Source organism: Antechinus flavipes, chromosome 1 (genome assembly GCF_016432865.1).
Source record: "Antechinus flavipes isolate AdamAnt ecotype Samford, QLD, Australia chromosome 1, AdamAnt_v2, whole genome shotgun sequence".
In the NCBI taxonomy this organism is placed as follows: domain Eukaryota; kingdom Metazoa; phylum Chordata; class Mammalia; order Dasyuromorphia; family Dasyuridae; genus Antechinus; species Antechinus flavipes.
This window is the reverse complement of record NC_067398.1, coordinates 686,465,906-686,492,061: the sequence shown is the minus strand read 5'-3', so window position 1 is coordinate 686,492,061 and position 26,156 is coordinate 686,465,906. Positions and strand designations below refer to the sequence as shown.

The window sequence follows — 26,156 nt, the reverse complement described above, 5'->3', positions numbered from 1 at the left end:
TAGTCAAAGGATATGAACAATTTTCAGATGAAATTAAAACCATTTCTAGTCATATGAAAAAATGTTCTAAATCACTGTTGATTAGAGAAATGTAAAGTAAGACAACTCTGAGCTACCACCTCACATTTCTCAGAATGGCTAAGATGACAGGAAAAGATAAGATAAATGTTAGAGAGAATATGGGAAAACTGGGACACTAATACATTATTGATGGAGTTGTGAACTGATCCAACTATTCTGGAGATCAATTTTGAATTATGTTAAAAGGACTATCAAACTGTCCATACCCTTTGATCTAGCAGTGTTGCTGCTAGGTCTATATCCCAAAAAGATCATTAAAAATGGAAAAGGGCCCAAGTGTGTAAAAATGTTTATAGCATCCTTCTTTTTTGTGGTGGAAAGGATCTGGAAACTGAATGGATGCCTATCAGTTGGAGAATAGCTAAATGAATTATGGTATATGAATGTAATGGATTGTTCTATAAGACACTATCAGCAGAATGATTTCAAAGAAGCCTGGAAAGACTTACGTGAACTGAAGCTAAGTGAAGTGAGTAGAACCAAGAGGACATTGTACACAACAAGAACAAGATTATGTGATGACCAGCTCTGATGGACATGGCTCTTTTCAACAATGAGGTGATTTAGGCCGATCCCAACAGACTTGGGAATTGCCATTTGCATCCAGAAGGGACCATGGGAACTGAAAGTGGATCATATCATAGTATTTTCACCTTGATGTTGTTGTTTCCTTGCTTTTTTCTTGCTTTTTTTTCTTTTATAATCTGATTTTTCTTGTATAGAATGATGAGTGTGGATAATTGTTTAGAAGAATTGCGCACGTTTAACCAATATTGGATTACTTGCTATCTAGTGGAGGGGGTACAGGAAAGGGAGGAAGAAAAATTTGGTATTCAAGGTTTTGCAAGGGTGAATGTTGAAAACTATCTTTGCAAGTATTTTGAAAATGAAAAGCTCTTATAAAAAAAAACAATGAGACTGAATACATATATATTTATATATGTATATGTATATGTATATATATGTGTGTGTGTGTGTGTGTGTATTACAATGAGTGACTGGACCAATTCTAATGAACTCTGATTATATAAGTTACTTCTAAATTTCCCAGTTGAGCAATCTATTCAAAGAATTTATCCCCATCCGAAACTATGTCAGTGTAATGTCAACTTGGTCCAACAGAACACTGTACTGTTACAACAAGATTATGTGACGATCAACTATGATAGACTTTGCTCTTCTTAGAAATGCAGTGATCCAAGACAATTCTAATAGACTTGGAATAGAAAATGCCATTCACATCCAGAGAAAGAACTATGGAAACTGAATGTGGATCAAAACATCTATTTTCACTTTGTTTTGTTTTCTTTTTTCTTTGCTTTCTCATGGTGTTTTTTTTTCCTTTTGTTTTATTTTTCTTTCCCAACATGTCTAATGTGGAAATATGTTACTATACATATATTACTTAGATCACTTGCTGTCATGAAGAGGGGTGAAATAAGGGAGGCAAGAAGAAAAAGAAATTTGGAACTCAACATCTTACAAAAACGTATGTTGAAAACTAATTTCACATGTAATTGAAAAATAAAATACTATTAAAATGAACAATGTGAATGCTAAAAAAAAAAAAAAAAAAATTCTGACATCTAACCGGGGAAAAAATACTCTTCAACAACAACCAAAACAAGAAGACAGGTTAGAGTCTTACTTCTGATATAAAGCAACCCTAATAAAGTCATTTAAGCACTTGATGCCTCAGACAACTTTTTAGGAATATAAATTATGGAATTAGTGGCCATTTGTTTTAATATAGGGACTTAGTAAGTATTCTCAATATCATGGAAATCATAGATCTCTTCAATAATAAGTAACAATTACATAGTGCATTAAAGTCAGAATCATTATCAGTTTAAAATTAGTATCTCATTAAAGACTAATAAAATGCCAGTGAGGTCTGTTCTACAGTTATTCTCAATCCCATTTTACAGATGAGCACACTAAGGTTTAGAAAAGACTTGTATAAAGCCATACATCCCTATAAGACAGGTATCTTCATATTATTATACCTAGCTTTACAATCATGGAAAATATAAATAACTAGTGCCTTCTTCCAACTGATTATTTCCAATTTGTCTTTGTATACATCTTATTTGTACATAATTGTTTATATAATGTCTCTCCGAGAGGGCAGAGGCTGTCCTTTGGCTTTCTCTGAATCCCCAGAGCTTTGCCTAGTATCTGCCTAGTATGCAGTAGGCAAAGTTGCCAGTTGACTGACTGATTGACTTACCCTTATCCACACAGCTACCAAAGTTAGCAACAAGAAACTTTGAACAAGGTCTTCTTGCCTCAAGTCTAGCCATTCACCATATCCTAATGCCTCTTGATGAGCCCCTCTTTAAAAACTCTGAAGAACTTCTAAGATCAACTAGACCAATTCCTCCCTCTCCCCTTTCAGAAACAGAGGCCTAAATCCATCAAGAAAATGAGAGACAATTTAATTCCACTGGGGTGAATAGGATGTCTTTTAAAGTAAGATAATAACAATAATTCATATTTATATTGCACTTTGGCATTTTCAAAGCACTTTTAATAAATTATGTCTCTCAGATATAGGGTTGGAAGGAACCTTAAAAATCTAGTCCTTTCTCTTCAGATTATAGATGAGAAAATTGAGGCTCAAAGACTTGTCTTGTCCAAAGTCACACAGGCAGTGACACAGGCAGAATTTGAACCAGTCTCCAACATCTTATGTGAAATAAATACTATAACCACCATTTTATAAATAAGGAAACAGAAGTTCAGAGAAATTAAATAATTTATTTTTCTCATATATAAAATGAGAAGATGGCAGTCAAGGTCCCTTCTGCTCTAGAATTATTATACCATCATCGTACCTAGATGATATAATCAATAGAGCACTAGACCTGGAGGTAAGAATATCTGGCCATGTGACCCGAAGCATCAGTTTACTCAACTATAAAATGGGAATAATAATAGCACCTACCTCCTAGAGCTGTTATGAAGAATAAATAAGACAATATTTGTCCATGCTTGGCATAGGGTAGGGCCAAATAAAGGTTTCCCTCCCCTTTTTTTCTTCCTTCCTTCCTATCTCCCACCTAGCTGTTCCCCTCTCTAAGATAAACATCTGTAATTACTTCAACTTATTTCCATATGATACAGTCTCAAGGCCCTTCACCATGCTTATTGACCTCCTCTGAAAGTTCTCCAACTTATCAAGAACTGTCCAAAAAAAGGTTTCCTAGGAACCTGTCCAGCTTCATGCAGGTACCAAATGTCTGAGCCAAGCACTGAGCCCCATTCTCTGAGATTCCAGGTCTAGCCTTCTATATAATATGCCACAAAGATGTTTAGATCCCTCTGGCCCAGTTTGTCCAGTGACTTTCGACATGCTGGCTCCTGGTGTCCCACATACTCCTGTAGCTGCCACTGTACCCTGCAAAATACACTAATGTAGAGTGCCACCTGTCCTCATATGATATACTGTTAGCTTTTATGAAATGGATCAGATGGGCAAGATGGTTATTTTCCTTTAAATCAAAGCATCAGACATATGCACAATAAGCTATTTTATTCCCCAATTTCTTTTCTGTCTGCTTTTCCAGGACCTGATAGAAGGCAGCCTCCAAGCAGATGCATTATTCTGACTGTGATTAACAGAATGGAAAGTGTGACTACACGCCAAGAGGGAAAAAGCCTGTTTTGATCGTCATTATCACACCATTACTCTGATTTAGTGCTCCTCAAATAATAGGAGAAATGAAGACAATTAAAAGAGAATGAAATGCCATTATTGGAAAAACAAACAATAGGGATTTAGGCTGATTTGTCAAAACCAGCAGGAAGTTTCCGGGAGAGAGCCTTAAGTCTTCACTGTCTATGAAACAATTTCAACTGCCAAGAACTGAACCCTATTAACTGCACTCATCCTCCATGTGGAGCAGGTTCAGTCTCCTCTAATAGAGTGGGCAGTAAGTGCTCAAAAAAACAACATATATTCAGTCTGCCAGATTTGAAAACAAGCTTGTCTTTCATTCAAAAAGGATGGGGGGTCAACTTCAGACCTTCTTCTTTATTTGAAAAATACTATAATCTAAAAGAGAGAGAGAAAGAAAGGGGAGAGAAGAGAGAGAAGGAGAAAAGAAAATAAGAGAATAGCAAGAGAGAGAGAGAAAAAGAGAATCGGAGACAGAGAGGAAGAAAGAGGGAGAAATCCCAAATGGGGCCACAGAGAGTCTGACAAGACTGAAACAAGTCAACAACAAGCCTACTGTTCTCCTCCACCACACTACATCTATTGCATTCTATTCACTTCTGGGCACTACATTTTAGGGAAGTTTATCCTTGATAAACTGGAAGCCAGTCAGAATGGTGAAGAGCTTTGAGATGTTGTCATATGGCAATAGGCTAAAGTAATTAGGGATATTTATTCTGGTGTGAGCACTAGGAAAAGGATAGAGCACTGGACCTGGAGTCAAGAAGATCCAAGTTCAAATCCTACCATCTTTGCCAAGAAAACTCTGTGGACAAATTCAAGGGATCGTGAAGAGTCCAGACACAGAGGATCCAGAGGACCAATCTTGAAACAAGAGAAAGAAACTTCAGAAAGGCCAATTTGGGTATAATTCAAAGAAAAAAAACCTGCCCAACAATCAGATCTGTCTCATTTTATAGTGGCTATCTCAGGAAGCAGTGGATTCCCCTTCACTAGAAGGCTTTAAAAAGAATTTGGTTGACAACTTCTTCGATAGGTTAGAGAGTTCTGATTCTCTTTCAAGTGTGGTTTGGATAAGAGATTCTATAAGTCTGTGAAACTAAATCCTAAAAACACATTGGAGACAGAGTGAACTCTAAAGAGAAGCTTCTAACCTTTCCCCAATGCCCGGCCATTTTTGGTATCCAAGTCATGTACTAGAGATGGAAGGTTCCAGCTGTTCCGCAGCCGGATTTCAGAGGCATTTCCTAGCAGCAGAAGAATTCATCCCGATTTGCTCTACAGAGCTCATCCTTAAATCTGAAGGACAGATGAGGTCACAGAGAGTGGATCATCTGCCTGATTCCCATGGTCAGACTGACTGCCAATAGTCTTGGAGCAGCCTGGCAAGCTACGATTGTCTGAGAGCTATGGGTTAACCTGTTATCAAAACCCACCAAGTTCAAAGACCATGACTCAGTGCAATATTCCCATGGAACTGTGATTGGAATTTTGGCAACCCTTTTATGAGAACTGCCCCATGGGTGCATTCAAGTGGCTGTTATTTTATCAGCTGTATGTCTGCAGGAAGGCAGCATGAACTTGTGCATAGAAAGCTGACCTCAGAATTGGGGAGACTGAGTCCTCAGATACTGGCTGAGTGACTGACCCCAGGCAAATTATTGTGTCCCATTAGTATCACCTGAAAAACTCTAATTCCCTAAAATATACATGGTTTGTCAAGTCTCATCCTTGAGATATACAAACTTTATGATCCTTGCAAAAGTATTTAAATCCTCCAAACTCCAGGTAAATCCCTAATTCTATAAGCACTGTACTATCACGATAGGATACAAATTGCCTGCCCCCAAGCTTACATTCTTTTTTTTTAATAACTTTTTATTGATAGAACTCATGCCAGGGTAATTTTTTACAACATTATCCCTTGCACTCACTTCTGTTCCGATTTTTCCCCTCCCTCCCTCCATTCCCTCCCCCAGATGGCAAGCAATCCTTTACATGTTGAATAGGTTACAGTATATCCTGGATACAATATACGTGTGCAGAACCTAACAGTTTTCTTGTTGCACAGGGAGAATTGAATTCAGAAGGTATAAATAATCTGGGAAGAAAAACAAAAATCCAAAGCTTACATTCTTTTAAGAAAAAGAGCCTGTAGATGCATACAGTTATAGATACATAAATATTTATTTTATTATTTTATTTATATTTGTGTTTATAAATTCCATTTGTATTATTATAATATATTTATATCTATGATATTTCTTGATAAGATATATTAATATGCCTGTTGTTATATGTAGTTATATATATGTGTATAACTATGCATATATACAATACTAAATTATATATGGCATAATATAGAATAAGAGCTTATATTCGGTATATGAATACATGAACACACAATTAATAATTTATTACATTTAATTAATAAACTACATATGTGTATATTTTACATAAATATCCCATTTATATTTTGTATTAATATATAGAATTATATACATATATGTATGTATATACTTATATATTCATAAACATAATTGTGTATATATTTATATATATCACACACATATAGGTGTGTGTGGGTATACATAGTATAATCAAGGCTTCTTAAACTTTTTTCACTCACAACTCCTTTTCACCAGTGAAATTTTATATGATCCCATATATATATATATGTATATAAAATAGATATACAAATCAAACATTTACTGATAATAAATTATACATTTATGACCCCCACATTCAGTTACATGATCTCATATAGGGTCATAATCCGCAGTTTAAGAAGCTTTGTACTATACTATATGTAGCAGTATAAGGTAGAGTAGGAGCTTAATTCTGAATATAAGTATGTATACATATCATTAATGCTATATATTTATATATATATACATAATAACAAATATTTAATAGTTTATGTCAATGTGTCTATGTGTGTGTAAATATCTAGAGAGAATGTAAGTTGTCAAATTTTGCCCCTAATATATATTGGCTAGGTTAGCTTGGACAAATCACTTAACTTTTCAGACAATAGTTCATAACTGTAAACTAAGGACAAATCACTGGTCTATCTTGGTAGAAGGAGTTTACTCATCTAGAATTCCTTCAACAAATAAAAACACAAACCAGGTCCAAACCAAATAATAATTAAAAAATAAAAGTAATGTTTTGCAGTTACAGCATACAAAATACTAGCAGGTCCTATCAAATGGATAGGCTTTGCATATATGGCTTATAGGCAAAAAGTACTTGTCAGCCCAGAATGAACCCAGTGAAAGATGTTTGCAGAGATTCATCATCAGATTGGCTACTAAAAGGTGATGTTTTTAATTACAGCAATGCACTAAGGCCCTTGTGCCAAAGCATGGATTAAGATGGCATCATATAGAAAGAGCCCTAATCTTAGAGCCAAAAGACAGTGGGCTCCAATACCATTTCTAACTCATGTAGCCATCTAACTGGGAAAATCAGTCCTGCCAGCCTCAGTTTCCCCATTTGTAAAATGAGGATAATAATAGCACATGAAGGGCAGTTGTGATGATCAAGTGAAACAACTATTTGTTTTTTAAATCATTTAACAAAGTTCCTAGCACATGATCAGTATTGCAGAATATTCTCTTCACTATTATCAGTGTACAGGATTTTGGAAATGTTGTTGTTCACCCATTTTTGTCATATCTGATTCTTTATATGCTTATTTAAGATTTCTTTGGCAAAATAGTAGAGTGGTTTGCTATTTTTTTCTCCAGTTCATTTGACAGATGAGGTAAATGAGGGAAATAGGAAGCCATATTTGAACTTGAGTTCAAAGATCCAGAACTCTGCACTAGGGCACCCCCTAGCAGACCTTGATTTTGGAATTACAAAGATATAAATGCAACATCCTTTAACTTAAAGATGCTTACCTTCTATGGTCTTCTATATGTAGAAAAATCAACCAACTAATACTCATTACATAGTCTTAATGGGCTAGTCACCGGGTCACACACAAAGGCTACAAGTACAAAGAATGAGACATTTTTATCAAGGAAAACAACCACCACAAAAAAGTATATGCAGAAGAAATACCAACTGAATGTCCAAGAGTTTGGAAGGGAAGATACTAACAGTGGATCAGGAAGAGATTCTTGCCAAAGGTAGTGCTTGAGTTATGTCTTGAAGACAAGGATTCTACAAGGCACAGGAAAGAAGGGATATTTCTAGATATAGGGATGACCACCGCAAGAGGTATGGAGATGAGACAGAGTGCTGTTTGGGAGACAGAAAGAAAGCCAATCGAGCTAAACTGCAGAGAAGAGGTTTGTGTTATGAGTTTGTATTATGAGGCTGGAAAGATAGTTGGGGCTAATCAATCAGCATTTATTATGTACCTACTATCAGTCAGGCACTGTGCTGGATTACAAAGAAAGCTAAAAAAAAAACAAAAAACAAAACAAAACAAACCCTTGCCCTCAAGGAGCTTACAGTCTAAAAGGGAAAGACAACAGGCAAACACCTATAAGCAAACAAATCATAGTCAGAATAAATTAGAAACCATCAACAGAAAAAAAGGCTCTAACATTAAAAAAGTTTGGGAAAGTAACTTGCCCCCAATAGTAGGCATAGGAACGGGACTTAAAAGCCAGGTCTTCTTGACTTAGAAAAGCAGCTCTCTAACCATCATGCACACATCTCAGAGTAATTATATGCAAAATAATTACAAGGTAATTTCTTGGGAGGAGCTAACAGCTGAGGGAAACAGGAAAAGCTTCACTTCTAAGATGGCATTTTACTGAAAAATCAGGGATTTTACAAGGCAGAAATAAAGGTGTTCAGTCTAGGCATGAGCAGCAACCTGGGGCTAAGGCATGGAGGTGGTAAATGAAATTTAGGATCAAATGAAATAATATATTTAAAATCTTCTGCAAACTCTCCTCAGATATATCAATATTACCTATAGCATTATCAGCATGAGAAGGGTGGAATTCTATGTCACTAGGAGTCCTCCCCACAACAAACTCTCAGACCCTGTGAAATACCAAAGCAACTTATGGCCACATTTGTCAACGCCAACAACAAAAAAATCAACTAACTTATGCATATTCCATAATTAAAATAAATCAAGCAAAACATTTATTACACTGGGTTTAAAGATACTGTACTTATTTGGATAATGTCATGAGCATCTGTTAGTCATTTGTCACATTACTCTAACATGTCAGAATTGCTGCTCTACCAGCTTTGTGGACAGCGCTGCCCATAAGAACATGCATCTATCTATGAAGTGACCTTTTACCTCCTCTCTAGAATCTCTGGTGCTTTTTACTCTATGCTCACAATTCAAGGTCAAGTAACCATGCTTTGTATTTATGTTTGGATGATAGCACAAAATGTAAATATTTATTCAAGTATAATTTCCATGGTGTCTGATTTTTACATATAATTAAGAAGTCTGAAACTCAGAGTTCTAACTAGATTGGGAGAAAGTGAGAGAGTGGGGAGGAATGGGACTTTCATCCAGAGCTCATTTGAAGAGCCATTTACAGGGGTTTTTTTAAATATATAATCCTCTAAGGAAAAAGGAAAGGATAGGGCTAGATGGTGGAGATGGGATTGGAACTATGGTTAGAGAGATGCTAACAAGATAGCCAGTGTTGAGGTAGATTCCCACTGGGAGAAAAGGTTTTACTTTCTGGCAAATCCTCTGCTAGGAGCTTGGCTAAGATTCAAAAGCAGACAAGATAAGAAGATAGAATTGCCCACATTTCATACACCAATGCTCTACCCAGGATTCTGGGGAAGTCAGATTAGGCTCTGTTTAACCTTGATGGACGTCACTGCAATGTTCTGGACACTTCTCACAGAAGTTAAAATAAGGGGATGGGAAGAGTGGGCAAGAGGAGATGAATAATAGGTAGCCCTTAATCTTTAAACCTCCCTGAATTCTCAGCCTGAACAAAAAGAGAAGAAATTAAAAACATGGTATTGTGTTCATTCCCAGTGGGGACCCCAGTCCTCCAAACCACCCGACAGTTCAGGCCCTTGGCTGGATCAATTAATAGAATGTCTTGATAAAATGGAGGAAGGAGGGGAGATCTAGAAAACATCTGGCATAGTTACAACTGAGGAGACTTACTAAAGCAGTCCATCCCCAATAAGTCTGGCCTTCCCCAAGAGAGGAGAGAAGAAAAGGATTGCCTTTCCTGATCTCGACCCCTTTTCCAATTGTCAGTACTCTCTGCCTTCCCGTTACCTCAAGTTAATAAATTGCCCAACTGCTCCTTACTATGTCCCATCATATACATAGACTCAGAGAGAGACCATGAATCAGCTCAGCTAGGGTTCAATAAGCATGCCAGCTTCCACTCTCTCTTCCTAAGGCCAAATCTTCCTTACCCATGTACATGAGGCAATTAGGTAGTGCTGAATAAAACACTGGAAGACCTGAGTTCAAACCTCTCCCCAGACACTGGACAAGTCATTGGACCCATTTGGAGTCTCAATTTCCTTATTTATAGGGGGTCTAAGATCATTTCCAGTTCTATGGGGTTAATGTCTAAGATCATTTCCAGTTCTATAGCTGTGATTCTTTGATCTTGAAAAGAGAAAAAATGGTACCCAGAATTGATTCTGCTATCTCTGAAGACAGAGATAATTGTGATGGAAGAGAGCAGTGAGTGGATGAACAAGGATATTAGAATTTCTCTCCACTCCTCTCATGTCCATAATGGACAGCCGCACATGACATTATTAGCACCTAAATAGCAACAATACTTATTAAAAATGAAAATTCATTGGCCTAGATTCTATTTTCTCTTTCTCACTGAAAAAAACATCTATATTCCTTGCCTCCATTTGCTTGTCTTCTGCTCACTTACTTATGTGGCCTCTGACCCCAACACTCAACGGAAGCTGTTTTCTCTGAAGTTCCCAAAGATTGCTTAATTGCTAAAGTCTTCACCCTTCTTGGCCTCTCTGCAGCTTTTAATAATGTTAAAATGTCCTACTCAAATAAACCCTTCTAGCACCTTCATTTGGAGGACTCCTCCCCTTAGTTGGCTTTCTGACACTGCTCTCTCTAAGTCCTCCTCTCATGTGTCTGTTCATGTCTCCACCTCCTTTGCAGAATCATCTTGTCCCACTTCCCAATCTTGGAAATCCCCCAAGACTCTGTTCCGTGGCCCCTCCTGTGTCTATCCTCTCTCTCAGTGATCTCATCTGCTCCTTCAGGTTCAATTATCTTTCCTTGGCAGATGATGCCAAAATCTATAGTACAAAGCTATCACTCCTGCTTTTCACGAACTCCAATCACTAAATGTCAGTTGAATATCTAAAACTTGATGTCCCTTAAGCATCTCAAACTCAACATTCCCAAATCACAACCCAATATCTCCCTTCCCTCTTCGTAACCAAGATCAAATCAAGGGGAGAAAAATAAATCCTTACTCCCTTCTCCAAACCTCCCTATTTCCAATAAGAATACCACAACTAACCTTCCAGTAACATAAAGCATAATTTTGCACCATCCTTGACTCTTTCCATTCCCTCATCCCCCTTATCCAATCAGTTGTTAAATTTTTTCCCATGCTACCTTTGGAGCACCTTTCATAATTGCCTCCCTCTTTTTCATTCATTCATACACCATCCTAGCTGAGACCCTTATCATCTAAACTATTTTCATAGCATCTGGATCAATACCCAGCTTTCAGATTCCACCTCTCTAATCTGTTCTCTATATCAAAGCATCTTAAACTGTGAGTCATGACCCCATAAGGACCCCCCACTAAATGTGGAGTTGTGAAAGATCACTTATTGTCAATAAATGTTTGATTTGTATACCTATTTTTTATAACTATATACCTGGAGTCAGTCAAAAAGGGGTCATGAGTGGAAAAAATTTAATAAGCCTTCATCTATTATGGCTATCAAATAACCTTCTAAAGGCAAAGGTCTGACTATGTCATTCCCCTTCTCAAAAACCTTCCATGATTCCCTCTTGCCTCTAGTGGAAGATACAAACTTATCAGCCTGGCATTTAAAGCCATGATCTGGCTCCCACATATCTTTCCAAGTATATCTTGTACATTGTTCCACTATACTTTGTATATCTTCAGACTGATCTGCTAGCTTATTAAATTCAGCATTAGACCCCCATCCCTATTTAAGCTGTCACAAGAGCTTCTCCCCATTGCAAGACTGCACTTTCCTTCTCATCCTCCCTCTTCCCTCATCCCTCACCCCCAGATCCTTATATTTTCCTAATTTTATTTGATGCAAAGCTCATTTTGCATTCTTATCAAGGAAGTTTTACCTACCTGATCCCTTACTCCAGTTATCAGGGCTCTCTCCTTTCTCAAATTACCTTGTTTGGGCTTATATCTATATTGTATCCTCGTCAATAGAATGTAAGATATTGGAGGTCAAGGACTGTTTGTGTCTATGTCTTTATATGCATGGGTGAGGGATTGTGTGTCTTTGTACATCCCAGAGTCTTGCACGTAGGAAATAATAAATTTGTTGAATTTGTTGTCAGGTCCCCCAACATGCAGCATGTACCTAAGTGCTTAATAATAATAATAGCAAAAACTACCCTTTATATAGCAAAAGCTCTTTAAAATATTACCTCATTTTACAGCAACCCTGGGAGGTACTGTTATTATTTTCATTTTACAGATAAGTAAACTGAGGCAGACAAGGGTAAAGGGATTTTCCAGGATCACACATCTAATAAGTGTCTGAGGTTGGATTTTAATTGAGGCTTCCTTCTTGACTTCAGGTCTAGATGCCCAACATTTGCTGAATGAATGAATTAGGAAGGCACAAGAACATTCTAAATCATGACATCCTCTACAAATGTAAAGTATTACTATTATTACTATTAACCAACAAACAATTATTACCATGCCATGTTCTGAACTAGACAATAGGGAGAAGCCACTAAAACAGTACCTACCTTTAAAACTGACATTCTATAGAGGGAACTAACATGTATGCATACAAACATCTGTTTTTATTTGTGTATTTGTACATATCTTTTTTATTTTATTTACTTATGTAATTTTTTTATTTTATTTATTTATTTGGATTGAAGCAGAATTGTACAAAAGTCATTAATCTCACTCTCTCTTTCAGAGTCATTGTTGTCCACTGGCAGGACAGAGTTAAAATGACTAGTGTTGACTCCAGATGCAGTGGATGGCCTTGGGATCTTTGATGGCCAGGTTCTAAGTGTTCCACAATACCTGTTTCACCTGCCTTCGTGGCCATTGGAGCAAATTGTCCTCATCAATTGACTCTACCAAGGGAATTCAATCTGCTTGAGGTAGATACCTCCTTAATTCACCATAGGTTATCCTGAACCTGTTTAGCCTGTTTGCCAAAATCTTTTTCCAAGATGTGGCCACTGTGCATGCTACAGCTTCTTGAAGCTACAGGTGAAAATCAGATGGGTCAGATGGATACCAGCTGTGGAAAATAGCCCCTTAAAGGGCTCAGCAGCCCTCACCCAGAGAGTCTTCCCCGAACATACCCTATACCCTATATACATGCATACATACACAAAATAATTATTGAATGCAAGACAATTTGGCAGGGGGAGAGACACACTAGTAACTGGGAAGAAACCCATAAAGGCTTCATGGACAGGTGGTATTTCAGTTGAACTTTGCATAAAACTAGTGATTCTCAAAGGCTGAAGTGAGGAAGAAGGGTATACCAGGCAAACGGAATAGTTGATGCAAAAGCAAGAAGATGGGAGATGGAATTGTGAGTGTATGAAGAGGAAGAAAGTAATCAGCTCTCATGCTCTTGTGCCTGGACATGGGCTGAATGCTGTCTGATTTAGTACCTCTACCATGTTCATTACAAATACCTGTTCAATATTTAGTGAATAAACTAATCTTCTTCCAGAGACATAAAATCATCAGAAGTTTCTTCAGTACAGAATTTGTATATGTGGTTTGGATTTCACTGATATGAAAAACTTCCACTACAGAGACTCCCTCTACAAATTAAGTTCTGTACCAACTCCACAATTTAAGCCTTAGAGATTTACTTGGGACCACTGAGAGGTGAAGGAACTTGACCAGACACGAATCATAAAACCAGTAGGTGTCCAAGGTGGACTTCAGTCCAGATATTTGTGATCTGCTAGGTAGTACCATAGTGCATAGAGAGCCAGGACTAGAGTCAGGGAGACTCAATTCCATGAGTTCAAATCTGGCCTCAGATACTTATTATCAATATGATCTTGGGCAAGTCACTTCACTCTGTTTGCCTCAGTTTCCTCATCTGTAAAATGAGCTGGAGAAGAAAATGGCAAACCACTCTAAGAAAACCCTAAATGGGATATATGAATTAAACACAACTGAAAACAATAAAAAAAACTTCCTGATTCCAACGTCAGCTCACCATCCACCACAATCCTCTTGCCATGGGGAATTATATGAGGCCGTATTTATCTTGATGATGAATAAACTTCAGAAAGTGGGAGCTTAGCTGTGGGAATCTAACTTTTTTTAAAAAGTTCCTTTTTATATATTCTCTCTCCCCATTCCCATTAGAATGTAAGCTCTTTATTGCTGGGGATTCTTGTTCTTTTTGATAAATTTGTATCCCCAACACTTAGTTCAAGCAATTCAGTTATTTCAGTCATGTCTGACTCTTTGTGATCCCATTTGAGGGTTTTCTTGGCAGAGATAATAGAATGATTTGTCATTTCCTTCTTCAGCTAATTTGACAGATGAGGAAACTGAGGCACACAGGGTTAAGTGATTTGCCCAGAGTCACATAGCTAATACGTATCTAAGACTGAATTTGAATTCAGGAAGATTTCAGGAAGATGAGTCTTTCTGATTTCAATCCTAGTGCTGCACCCACTATGCCCTTACCTCACATACTAGTAAATACTTAATCTATCACCATACTCATAAACCCATTACTTAAGCAAAAGGTTAATTCAAAAGTTTCTCCTTTCTCCCATTTTGAAAACTCTGCATTCAGGAAATAGTCATATAAAGACATATATACACATGAGAAATCTTTGTCAGACACTGCCTTCTACCCTCAGGAGATTAGAGGAATAAATCATTGAAAAGGGTAAGGTTAGATTTGGTTCTTTGTCCATGACCAAATTTGTAAGACAGAAACCTCCCAATGTAAGAGATGACACTCTCAGGCAGAGATATTTTATTTCTAAAATAGAAAAATGCACTCAGATAAACAGAAAGAAGTTGTCAACTCAGGGGCCAAGGAAACTGAGGTTTCTCTAGATGCCGAACCACAGAATTATAACATGGGAAAGGAAGATGCCAGTGGCCATCTAATCCAATTATTCCTTGTATCCTTTCTATAGCATCCTTGAAAAGGGGATGGTTATCTAGTTATTGCTTAAAGACTACCAGGAAAGCAAGTCTACTACTGCTCCCTCTCCCCTGCCATTCTAACCTCTCATTCCATTTTCAAATAGCTTCAAATAATTAGGGCTTTTCCCCAAATATCAAGCCTAGATTTGCCTCTTTGCACCTCCACCCCATTCCTCTCCACCACCACCAAGTTTCTTCTCCAAACTAAATATCCCCAATTCCTTCCATTGGTCTTCATACTATCACATTAAGACCTTTCATCATGCTGCCCGCTCTCTCTTGACAATCTCCATTTTGGGAACATCCTTCCTAGCACACGGCATCCAAAATGCAATAGTCCAGATGTTGTCAGATCAGCCAGTTTGGAGTGACATTACCTCCTCTCCACATACAGTCATGACTTTAGTTCAAGCCCTCAATACCTCTCTTCTAGATTATTGCCACTATCCTTCTAATGAACCAGTCTCTGCCCAAGTCAATCCTCGCTCCAGGCCATCCTCCACTCAGCTGCCAAAGTGATTTTTACAAGCATAGGTCATATCATATCACTCCTTGACTCCCTCAATTAAATCTATCAGTTCTCTATTACCTCCAGAATAAAATAATAAAAATATAAATTATAATGTATAAATATATTTATATATTGTACATATTATAAATATATGCATATATAAATTACATTATATAAAATATAAATATATAAAAATATACACCTCTAGGATGAAGTAATAACTATATTATACAAATATAAATCATAGATTAAATAAATATATTCATGTATAACATTTATAATTTATATAATATATATATACATAAAAGTTATATGATTTGTTGATATAGAAATTATATTTTACCTTTTATATAATTTATAAGTGTATTTACATATAAATAAATCTTATATAAAATATAAATATAAACATATTCCTCCTTCGGTTAACACTTAAAGCCCTTCTCAATCTGGCCCCTTCCTCTCTTTCCAGTCTTATGATAGTTCACTTATATCTATATACTATATATGCTATACCAGCCTCCTTGCTATTTCTCATACATGACACTCCATCTACTATCTCCACACTTTTGCCTTGGCTGGACCTATGCCTAGAAGGCTTTCCTTCTTCATTTTTGCCTCTTGGATTCTCTGCTTTTCTTTAAGACTTTTTTAAAATCCTACTTCCTTTCCCCATTGCTCGTACCAGCCCTCCCTACAAATGCCTTCCTCTCTGAGCTTTATTCTTAGTCATTCTGTATATAACTTGCAGTTTCTTTCTCCTATTAAAATGAAAGTCCCTTGAAGGCAGGGACATTTTCTTTCTTTCTTTGTATCCCTAATGCTGAGCATGGTGCACAGCATATAATAATTGCTTAAGAAATGCTTGCTAACTGATTGATTGGTTGACTAGAAATTATATGTGAATATAGCAGAATTAACAGAACATAGACTAGAGGCTCTCTGGAATTAAATGAGAGGAGAGAGATGCCAGAATGGAGAATGTCTTGCACTCGGAGTCAGGAAGACCTGAGTTTGAATTCTTCCTGACTCCAGATAAACCACTTGACCTTTCTCAGCCTCAATTTCCTATCCTGAAAACTGGAGATTATAATAGCATCCACCTCACAGAGTTGTTTATTATTATATTTGTTGCTTTTTTTCCTGAGGCAATTGGGATTAAGTGACTTGCCCAGGGTCACACAGCTAGGAAGTATAAAGTGTCTGAGACTATATTTGAATTCAGGTCCTCCTGACTTTAGGGCTGGTGCTCTATCCACTGCACCACCTAACTGCCCCCAGAGAGTTGTTTAAAGAAGTTATATCAAACTTAAATAGACAAGAAAGCCACTAAACCCATATGTAATAATCCTTTATTTTAGAAAATGACAAATTAGCATTATTTATGTTGTACTGTAATTTTATTTATCTTATTAATTATTTTCCAAATATATTTTATCTGGTTTTTCTGTACTAGAAAATGTTGTGGGCACATGTTGTCTTTGACACTTCTGATTGAGAGAGATCAAATGAGATAAACATGTTAAAAGCATTGGTAAACCTGAAGATGCTACATAATAATAATAATAATAAGGTGTTCTCTCTCTCTCTCTCTCTCTCTCTTTCTCTCTCTGTCTCTCTCTCTCTGTCTCTCTCTCTCCATATATATGCATACACACACACACACACACACACACACACACATCATATGTAAATGCCATGTAAGTGCTATTTGTTATCATTAACTAGCTATTATGACACAAGGAATCAAATACTAAACCTAGATTCAGATAAGAGTAGAAATTCAACCTCAGATATTTACTAGCTTTGTGATCCTGGGTAAATGACTTAGCCCTGTTTGCCTCAGTTTCCTCATCTATAAAATAGGGAAAATAGCACCTCCCTCATAGGGTCTTTAGGATAAAATATATAAAGTGATTTGCAAACAATAAAGCAAATCTAAATGCTAACTATTATTTCATCTAGCTGCGTCTGGACATCATAAATTTAGAACTAGAAGAGATTCTTAGAGAACATCCTTTTATTAGTTAAACAGAAGCAGAAGCAACTAGAAGGCACAGTGTAGAGCACTGGCCCTGAAGTCAGGAGAAACTGAGTTCAAATCCAATCTCAGACACTTAACACTTTCTAGCTGTGTGACCCTGGGCACTTAACTCCAATTAACTCAGCCCAAAAAAAAAAAATGTAAGTAATTTATCCAGGATTATATAGCTAGTGTCTAAAGCCAGATTTGGACTCAGGTCCTCCTGTCTCATTTTCTTGAGTTTGAATCTGGCCAAGCTGTGTGACACTGGAAAAATTTTACCCTGCTTGCCTCAGTCCCCTCATTTATAAAATTACCTGGAGAAGAAAATGGCAAACCACTCCAATATCTCTACAAAGAAAACCCCAAATGGGGTCATAAAAAATCAGAACTGAAACAATTGAACAACAGTGAGGGTTTGGCTCTATTGTCTCTTCCAATCCACCTGATTTTCAGAAAAAAAAAAAATCAAAGTACCATAGATTTAGCACTAGAGGGACTTACAAGTTTTTCAATGAGATCAGTTAAGTCCAATGCCTTGTCCAATGTCATATAGGATTCTAATCCAAGTCCCTTGATTTCAACTCTAGCACTCTGTGGGGCAAAGTATCCTGAAACATGATCAGGAAGAGACATCTAGAATAAAGTGTTTACACATTAACCCCTGCATTTCGGCTTTATTTGTTTTTGAAATGTTCCTCTTCCCCACCCCACTAGTTAATGAAACTGGCAGGACCATGAAAAACTCAAACAGGTCCCTCTGTAAGTCAGAATAACTGTTCGCTACATCAGATCCTGAACAATTAGTAGGCAATCCCCTTAAGTAAAATACCTGCCATTGCTGGCAAACTGACAGGAGGTCATGCGGGGAGAAAGGTTTGGAGATTTGAAAATCATGAAAAGGAGGCCACAATTCTTTGCAGGATAATTATGCCCCTATGCTAAATGTGAGAGGTAGGAGGGATGAGCAGATGGGAGAAGAAGGTGGGTATGATTATTACTATTTGTAGCTCTTGAATTTTAAAACATTTAAAAAGATGAAATTGCACCAAGGAGGTCAACCTGGTCCCATGATGATATTCATCTTTGGAATACAGGCAGGAACACATGCTATATCTTTAGTGGACATACTCCTGGGTCAAAGAGAGAAGTTCTACAAACAAGAATGCTCATAAACAGGAGAAAATATGGTTCAATGGTAATATTTCATGTTTTGGCGTCAGAAAATGGAAGTTCTACCACTGATGTTCCCTAGCTATGTGACCCAGCCAATTCACTTTAACTCACTGGTTCTTGAATTCCCCAACTACCACGTGAGGGGTAGCATTAAATAGATTATAAGGTCCTTTCCAGCTTTAGATCCATGTTCCTATGCACTTAATCAATAATCAGATACTAATTATTCCAAGGCATCTTTGAATAAAACACCTCTTGGGCTCTATTCCCCCAAACTCAACAGCACTGCCATATGTGTATGCATATTTACAACAGAAAATAAGGCAGTGTTGTAGAATGGTGAGAGTCCTGAACTTTAAGACAGAGAATGTATGCACAAATCCTTCCTTGCTATGTTATTCTTGGAGTACTGATCTTGCATATGTAATTTTACCTCTCTTGGCTCAGTTTCCTCATCTGTCATACCATACCATAATGGTAGCACCTACCTCTTAGGATTGCTTGTGAGAATCAAACTATATTTGTGTGTGTATATATACAGAGATAGCGAGAGAGAGCGACAGACAGAGAGACAGACAGAGACAGACAGACATGGAGACAGAAACAGAAACAGAGACAGAGGAGGAGAAATACTACTCATAATTCTACCCAGCTGTTAGAGAGGAGGAGAAAAGCATTCATTGCTTCAGAAATTTAGAGATTAAAGGGATTCATAGAGATTATCTAGTCCAAGAATGATCCTGTGACACACTATTTGACTTTCATCCTTGGTTTCACACTTGATAGCTAAGCTGTATAGCAGCTATCAAGACCTGGAGTCAAGTAGATCTGAATTCAAATTAGAACCTTTATACTTATTAGCTGTTTGACCCTGGGCAGATCACTTAACTTTTGACTCAGTTTCCTTATTTGTAAATAGAAGATAATGACAGCACTTACCTAGCAGGGTTATCATAAAGATAATAGGAGATACTATTTGTATACTAAATATACAAATAGGATAGCACTTTGCAAACTTTAAAGCATTATATAAATGCTATCTATTATTACTATTAATTATTATTGTCAGAGTCCAGCTATTTCAGTTCAATTTGTTTGAACATATTGGAAAAATTAGTTCTGAATAGTTCTGAACATCAGCTGTTTTGTTTTTCTACCACCAGGTAGAGTGGTGAAATTTTCTGCCTTAATAAATCCTGAATACCATCTTCCAAAGCACAGAGAGGTGATGTGTCAAAAGTGCCCATAGACATAAAGGCACAGAACTTGGTGAACCCAATTATTGGATTCTTCCTTGGGTAATTACAAAGATCCATCATAGCTTCATTAAGAATAGTCATGCAAGACTAACCTAAGTTTTGGATAGGGTTACAAAACTAGTAGAGGAAAGAAAAGTTAAAGGTATGAAAGAGAAACATTTTAGCTAAATTGTTTCATACCACTTTTACAGAGATGATGGGGAGATATGGACTAGCTAATAATACAGTTAGATAGAATGAGATCTGGTTGGATGGTTGAATTTAAAGAATCATCTTGGTTCAATTTCAATATAGCCAGATGTCAGCAATAGAGTGCCCCAAGGTTCAGTGATTGGTCTATCATTGTCCGACATTTCTAATCAATAATTTAAATAAGGGATGGATAGAATACACATTAAATTTGGATATGACACAGAGCTGGGAGGGATAGCTAACACCATGCATCCTAAAGATCAGAAAAAAATCAAGACAAGTTAGAACAATAGACTGAATATAGGAAATAGACTGGTGCTTTCACTGAAAAAAAGAAGACTCCTAGTTGAGAAAATATTTTCTACCAGTGCAAGGTAACACATTCACTACATCTTGTAACTTTATAGAATTGCTTGGAGCAATGAGAGGTCAAGTGACTTGTCCAAACCAATATTTACCAGAAGTGGCACTTGAACCCAGGTTTCTATAATTCCAAGAATTCAGTTCTCCCTCCACTACACCACAAGGTTCATAAGATAAATCTAGTCAAATGAAATTCAATAGAGTTAAATATAAAATCTGATACTTGAGAACAAAAACTTCACTCTACAAGTATGAAATGGGGAAGCATGGATAGACAGCAGCTGTTCTGCATAAAGATTTGAAGGTTCTAGTGGACTCTAAACTCACTATGACTCACAGGACAGTCAAAAGAGCTCATGTGATCTTGGGCTATATTCAAAGAGATGTTCCCAGAAATAGGAAAAAATATCCACAATTTTATTTTGACCTCACTCTTGCTTAGTTGTGTCCAACTTTTTGTGACCCCATTTGAGGTTTTCTTGTCAAAGATAGTGGTTCACAATTTCCATCTCCAGCTCGTTTTACAGATGAGAAACTGAGGCAAATAGGGTTAAGTAACTAGTCTAGCATCACACAGATAATATTTGTGAATTTGAACTCAGATCTTTGTGACTCCAGAGTTGACAGTCTTTCCATTGTGCCGACTAGACCTACCTCATTTTATCAGAAGAAGAGACTGAGACCCAAATAGACAATGTGACCAGCTAGGAGGGATTTGGGCCTAAGCAATGTGAATCCCACTCTCTACTCCAGCTATTAAGCTATGTCTATCACATTATATGACTTCTTAGAAACATAGTAGCTCTCACACACCTATGAAAAACATATATGTAGCCAATATAAACCACAATCTCTGTAGTTCAATCTAACATATGTCTTAATAATTGAGAGTTCACATTTGCTTGACTTGGAAAAGAGAAATGGCCAGATCTATGAAGAAAACTCGATTGTTCCATTCAATATTCAGAAGAGATTTTTATCCAAAATGAAGAATTAGTGTTGTTCTCCTTGGTCCCAGATAGTGGAACCATGGCAAAGGATGGAGGGGCTAAAAGGCTAGACTTTAAATACTTAAGACTTAATACCAAGAAGTGTCCCAGAGTGGAATGGCTACCTCCACAGGTGATAAACTGGTAAATGGCACAGACTAAGTGTTTACTAAATGTTTGATCAATTGATTGATGGCAGAGATTGAATGAAGTTCTCCTCAGTTACTTTATGGATAGGCTTTCGATCAAACACAATTTAGCCTAAATATCTCCAGAAATCCCTTCCAACTCAGATTCCAGGATCCACACAGCTCTCTCCATATTCCTTAGTGCTTTTCTCCCAACAACCCAAAAGGCAGTAGAAACTAGGTCTTTTGATTCCAGATGCCCTGCTCTTACCATAATTATTCTACCTCTAACAGGCAATTGAGACCCAGAACACTATGCTCTATAGATGTCCCTACTATTTCCACTCGATAGAATCAGAAAACTCTTTGGAGAATATAGTCTTTTTTCAGTCTTTCAGAATTTGTCTTTTTTTTTTTTTTTTTTTGGCAAGGCAATTGGGGTTAAGTGACTTGCCCAGGGTCACACAGCTAGGAAGTGTTATGTGTGGAAGTCTGCTTTTGAATTTAAGTACTCTTGACTGCAGGACTGGTATTCTATCTACTATATCATCCAGCTATCCCCTTTTCAATTTTTATGGAATATATAAGCAGGAGAAAAGTGTAGTTGGGTCACTTGTGATTAGATACTCAGACCTTTTCTTAATTAAAGCCTATGATTGTAATATTTAGCAATTATCTATAATTGACTGTTATTAATAATTACTACTATTAAGATGCAAGAGACAACAACGAATAGTATCCTATGCAAATAATTCAGTATTAGAATGAATTGAGTACTAACTTTGGACTCAGGAGTCTTGGATTCAAGTCTCCCAGGAGACATCTACAATCATGAGATCAAGAACAAGTCACTTACATTCTAAGCCTCAGTTTAATCACCTGTAAAATGGAAGATAACAATAACTATAGACCTTGGGTAGGTTAACTAACTTATACAACTTTAACCAACAACCTGGGATTTATCTAGCAAGGGAAATAGAATGGTACAATAGAAAGAAAACTGAATTTGTAATCAGTGGGCCTTATCTGCTACTTGCTGCTTGAATTCCTATCTATTGCCTCAGGCAAGTCAAATGAGCTAGTTCTCCAAGACCTCAGTTTCCACAGCTATGAAGTGAGTGAAGGAACTCTAACTGTAAAGTAATAGAAGTGCCCTCCTTGAGAGCAAGGGTATTGAATCAATTTAAAAAGTATTCTCTATATCCCAAGCACTGTCCTGAGAGCTGGGGGTACAAAAACAAACAAGGAGGATGATCTGATCCCACCCTCAAGAAGATTGCATTGTAATAAGAGAACACATCACATAGAGGGGGCAGGGAAGGAATATTTTGAACTGGGAAGTCAGAAGGAATAGTGATTAGAGAAGCAGAGCAAAGGACTGAGCTGTCCATTCCAGAAATGGCAGTATTGATGTGATTGCTATTCTCAGAGCTAGAGCTGGAAGATGATGAGGGAGGAGGGATGTGATACATGCAGAGTGCCATGGCAAGCTGATGGCCAGGAAGAGGTATGATAGGATTGAAACTGGATAAAACAAGGTAAATGCTCACCAATCAAATTGGGATCTTCGAATCCCTGGCACTAGCCCTATACCTGGCACATAGTAACAAGAGCTTGTTGGCTGACTAACAAAGTCAATTTTGTTATATCTCTATTAAAATAAACTATCTCTAAGGTCCCTTCCAGTTCTAAGTCTGTAATCCTACTGCACCAGTCCCTAAAATCTCTTCCACAGGGGATGCCATCAGACAGAGAATGTTATGCAAACCCTGGGGATGGAGCTATATTGGCCCAGTGTTCCTTAAACACCAATCCCAAATCCAAGTTTTTCCCACAACTGGACTCATAGCTCTTTCCTTCATTTCTGTTAATACCCCTAGCACTTACCTCAGAGGATTGTTGTAAGAGTAAATTGCTTTGTCTAACTTAAAGCTATCTAGAAATAGAAGTGTTATGAGGGTTGACCTGTCTTCCCTGGCCACCTGTCTCTCCACCCCACCCCCCAAATCTTTGCCTGCGTTGCAGACACCAATCTCTGCTGTAGAAACTAGTTTATGCTCTAAATCAACTCAAAGGTCTGGTCTTTCAGATTGTTTTAACTCAGCATAACAATGTGGGTGCATCACAGCTGCCCTCCTGAGATAGCTATACTGATCCCCCCTCCCTGAATCACAGCAGGGCATAAAAAGCTATCGAGGAAGCAGCTACAATCTGAACAGATTCAAAATAAGCAACACCCATGCCTCTCCAATACCCAGCTAATAGACAATTAGTGTAACTAAAATTCCCCGTGTAGGGTAATGGGCTTTGAAGTTGCTAGGGGAAATCTCAGCGTGCAATTCTTAACAGAAAGCTCTTTCGCTCCTTCGGAAGGATTCCACCACTGTTATGAATGCTGCCTTCTCAGCCTCCCCAGAGATATTCCCTCAGGGGAAATAGGGTACTTGGAAAGAAGTGACACAGAAATCACAGCTTCTGGTCAATAATCAATATATCATTTATAGTCTGCGAATATACTTACACGCATCAGACAGCATTCTATCTTAGAAAGAGCAGCTTGTTTAAGACAAGACAGGCAGAGAAAAAGGAAAGACTACAAGCAGGGAATCCCTGAATCTACTCAGTGTTCACTGCTAGGGAACCTGATGAAATGTCACAAGCTAGAAGTTACAGCATCTCAACTCATCTTTCAACACAGGAAAAGCATTTGGTGACAGAGATACAAAGGGAAAGGCACACACACACACACACACACACACACACACACACACACACACACACACACACACACACCTCCAAATAAAACCATCCAAGCCATTTCTCAGGGACTCTCCTTGGTGTTTTTTTTTCCCCCTAACTCACATTTATAGCAGACCAGTAACATCCCGAAATGTAACAAAAAGCATTAACCTGCAGAGAGAGGGCTCTTAAATTATGTCCTAGTGGTCCAATGAAGACAGTGAAAGTCCCAAGTGCAAAAATACCTTACGACTAGTTGGATAGCTCCCACCCCTGGTAGTCTGACTCAGACCTCTCCTCACTCATAATCCGTTTTTCTCCTGAAATGATACGGAGAACCAAGTGTGCGTTTTTCATATTTCTCAAACCCAGATCCCTCCTCTATTCCAAACATGTTCTGCCTTTAACAAGCGGTCCTTCCTTCCCCTGCTCCTAACACACACACACACACACACACACACACACACACACACACACAGGTCCTATCAGTCTTAGACATTCTAGACGGGGGAAGGGGAGACAATCTTCTCCCCCATACACACACTTTTGGAGGAAAGTTAGCTCGGGCTCCTGGAGGGCACGGGCCCAACCAGGCTCATCTTCTCACCTTTGGAAAACAGAGCTGCCAGGCTGAAGAGCACAGGTGACCAGTGTTGCCACAGCGTCCCCATCTCCGACGGACACATCTTGGAACAGGCTCACAGGCGGGCAAGTCTCCTCCCCTGTGCCGTCTAGGCTGAGAAGCTAACTGCCAGGGAGAACGGCATCCCAAACAAACCAGCGAGGACCAAGCATGCAGGCAGGAGGCGAGGCTACTAAAGGCAAAAGCGCCTACGGAACCCAGAGCTTTCTCCGGAGCACACGGTCCCCCATGGCCCGGAGGTGGTCGGAGGTAGTTACAGTGCCCGGCTTGGGAGTCTCTTCAGAGTCCGCCCAGCCTTCCCTTCGGGATGCCAACCTAGCCCCAAGGACTCTCTCTCTCTCTTCCCCTGGGGGAAAGAAAAGAATCAGTCTAGAGTTTGCAACAGGAGGAGGAGGAGGATGGCGAGGGAGTCGCGTCTCTCGTCTCCAGCTCCAGGGTGTATGCGAGGGTGTGCAGGAAGCGGGGGATGGGGCCTGGCCGGTCCAAAGTGGCCCCTAGTCCCTGTTGGAGGAGGCTCCGGGAGGTGGTTAGCTTGCGATCGCCTGGAGTCGGCGAGACTGGGCAGCCGGGGAGCCCGGGAGCCGGGGCTCAGCTGGCCCCGGGCGCACGCGGCGGCGGCGGCGGCCCGGGGCGGCCCGGCACTGCGCCCACATGCCGGCGCGCCCCTAGCCGCGTCTCAGTGCAGGGCGTGCGCTGCTGCCAACGCCGCCGCTGCTGCTGCTGTGGCTGCCGCCGCCGCCACCTCCGCTGCTACCGGGAGCCAAAGTTTGCCTGGGGCCGGAGCGCCCCTCCCCTCCCACAGGCCAGTCAGCCGGCCTGCCTCACCCTCCCCGGCCCTGCTCAGACTAGGGCTCCAGCTCGCGCTGGCTCAGTCCCAGTCCCAGCCTAACCCCCCTAATAGTGGAGCGCACAAGTAGCTCCTGAGCCCCGAGCCAGGCACGCGGGAGGGGCCCGTCCTGCTGCGGAACAGATGTGCAGCAGAGGTTGCACCGCTGGCTTCTAGTCAGGGGAGCCCTCCTCCAGCTGCTTTG

The 26,156-nt window shown here is 38.8% G+C and overlaps 1 protein-coding gene across 1 annotated transcript in view; it reads right to left on the bottom strand.

Moving 5' to 3' along the window:
- The window catches only part of TMEM132D (transmembrane protein 132D), a 932,744-nt gene extending 907,023 nt beyond the window's left edge, over nucleotides 1-25,721 (bottom strand). The window contains exon 1 of the mRNA XM_051972611.1: nucleotides 25,090-25,721. Within this exon, the coding sequence (XP_051828571.1) occupies nucleotides 25,090-25,168 (79 nt within the window). The 5' untranslated portion in view covers nucleotides 25,169-25,721. The remainder of the gene's footprint in view (nucleotides 1-25,089) is intronic.
- Between the last annotated feature and the right edge of the window lie 435 nt (nucleotides 25,722-26,156).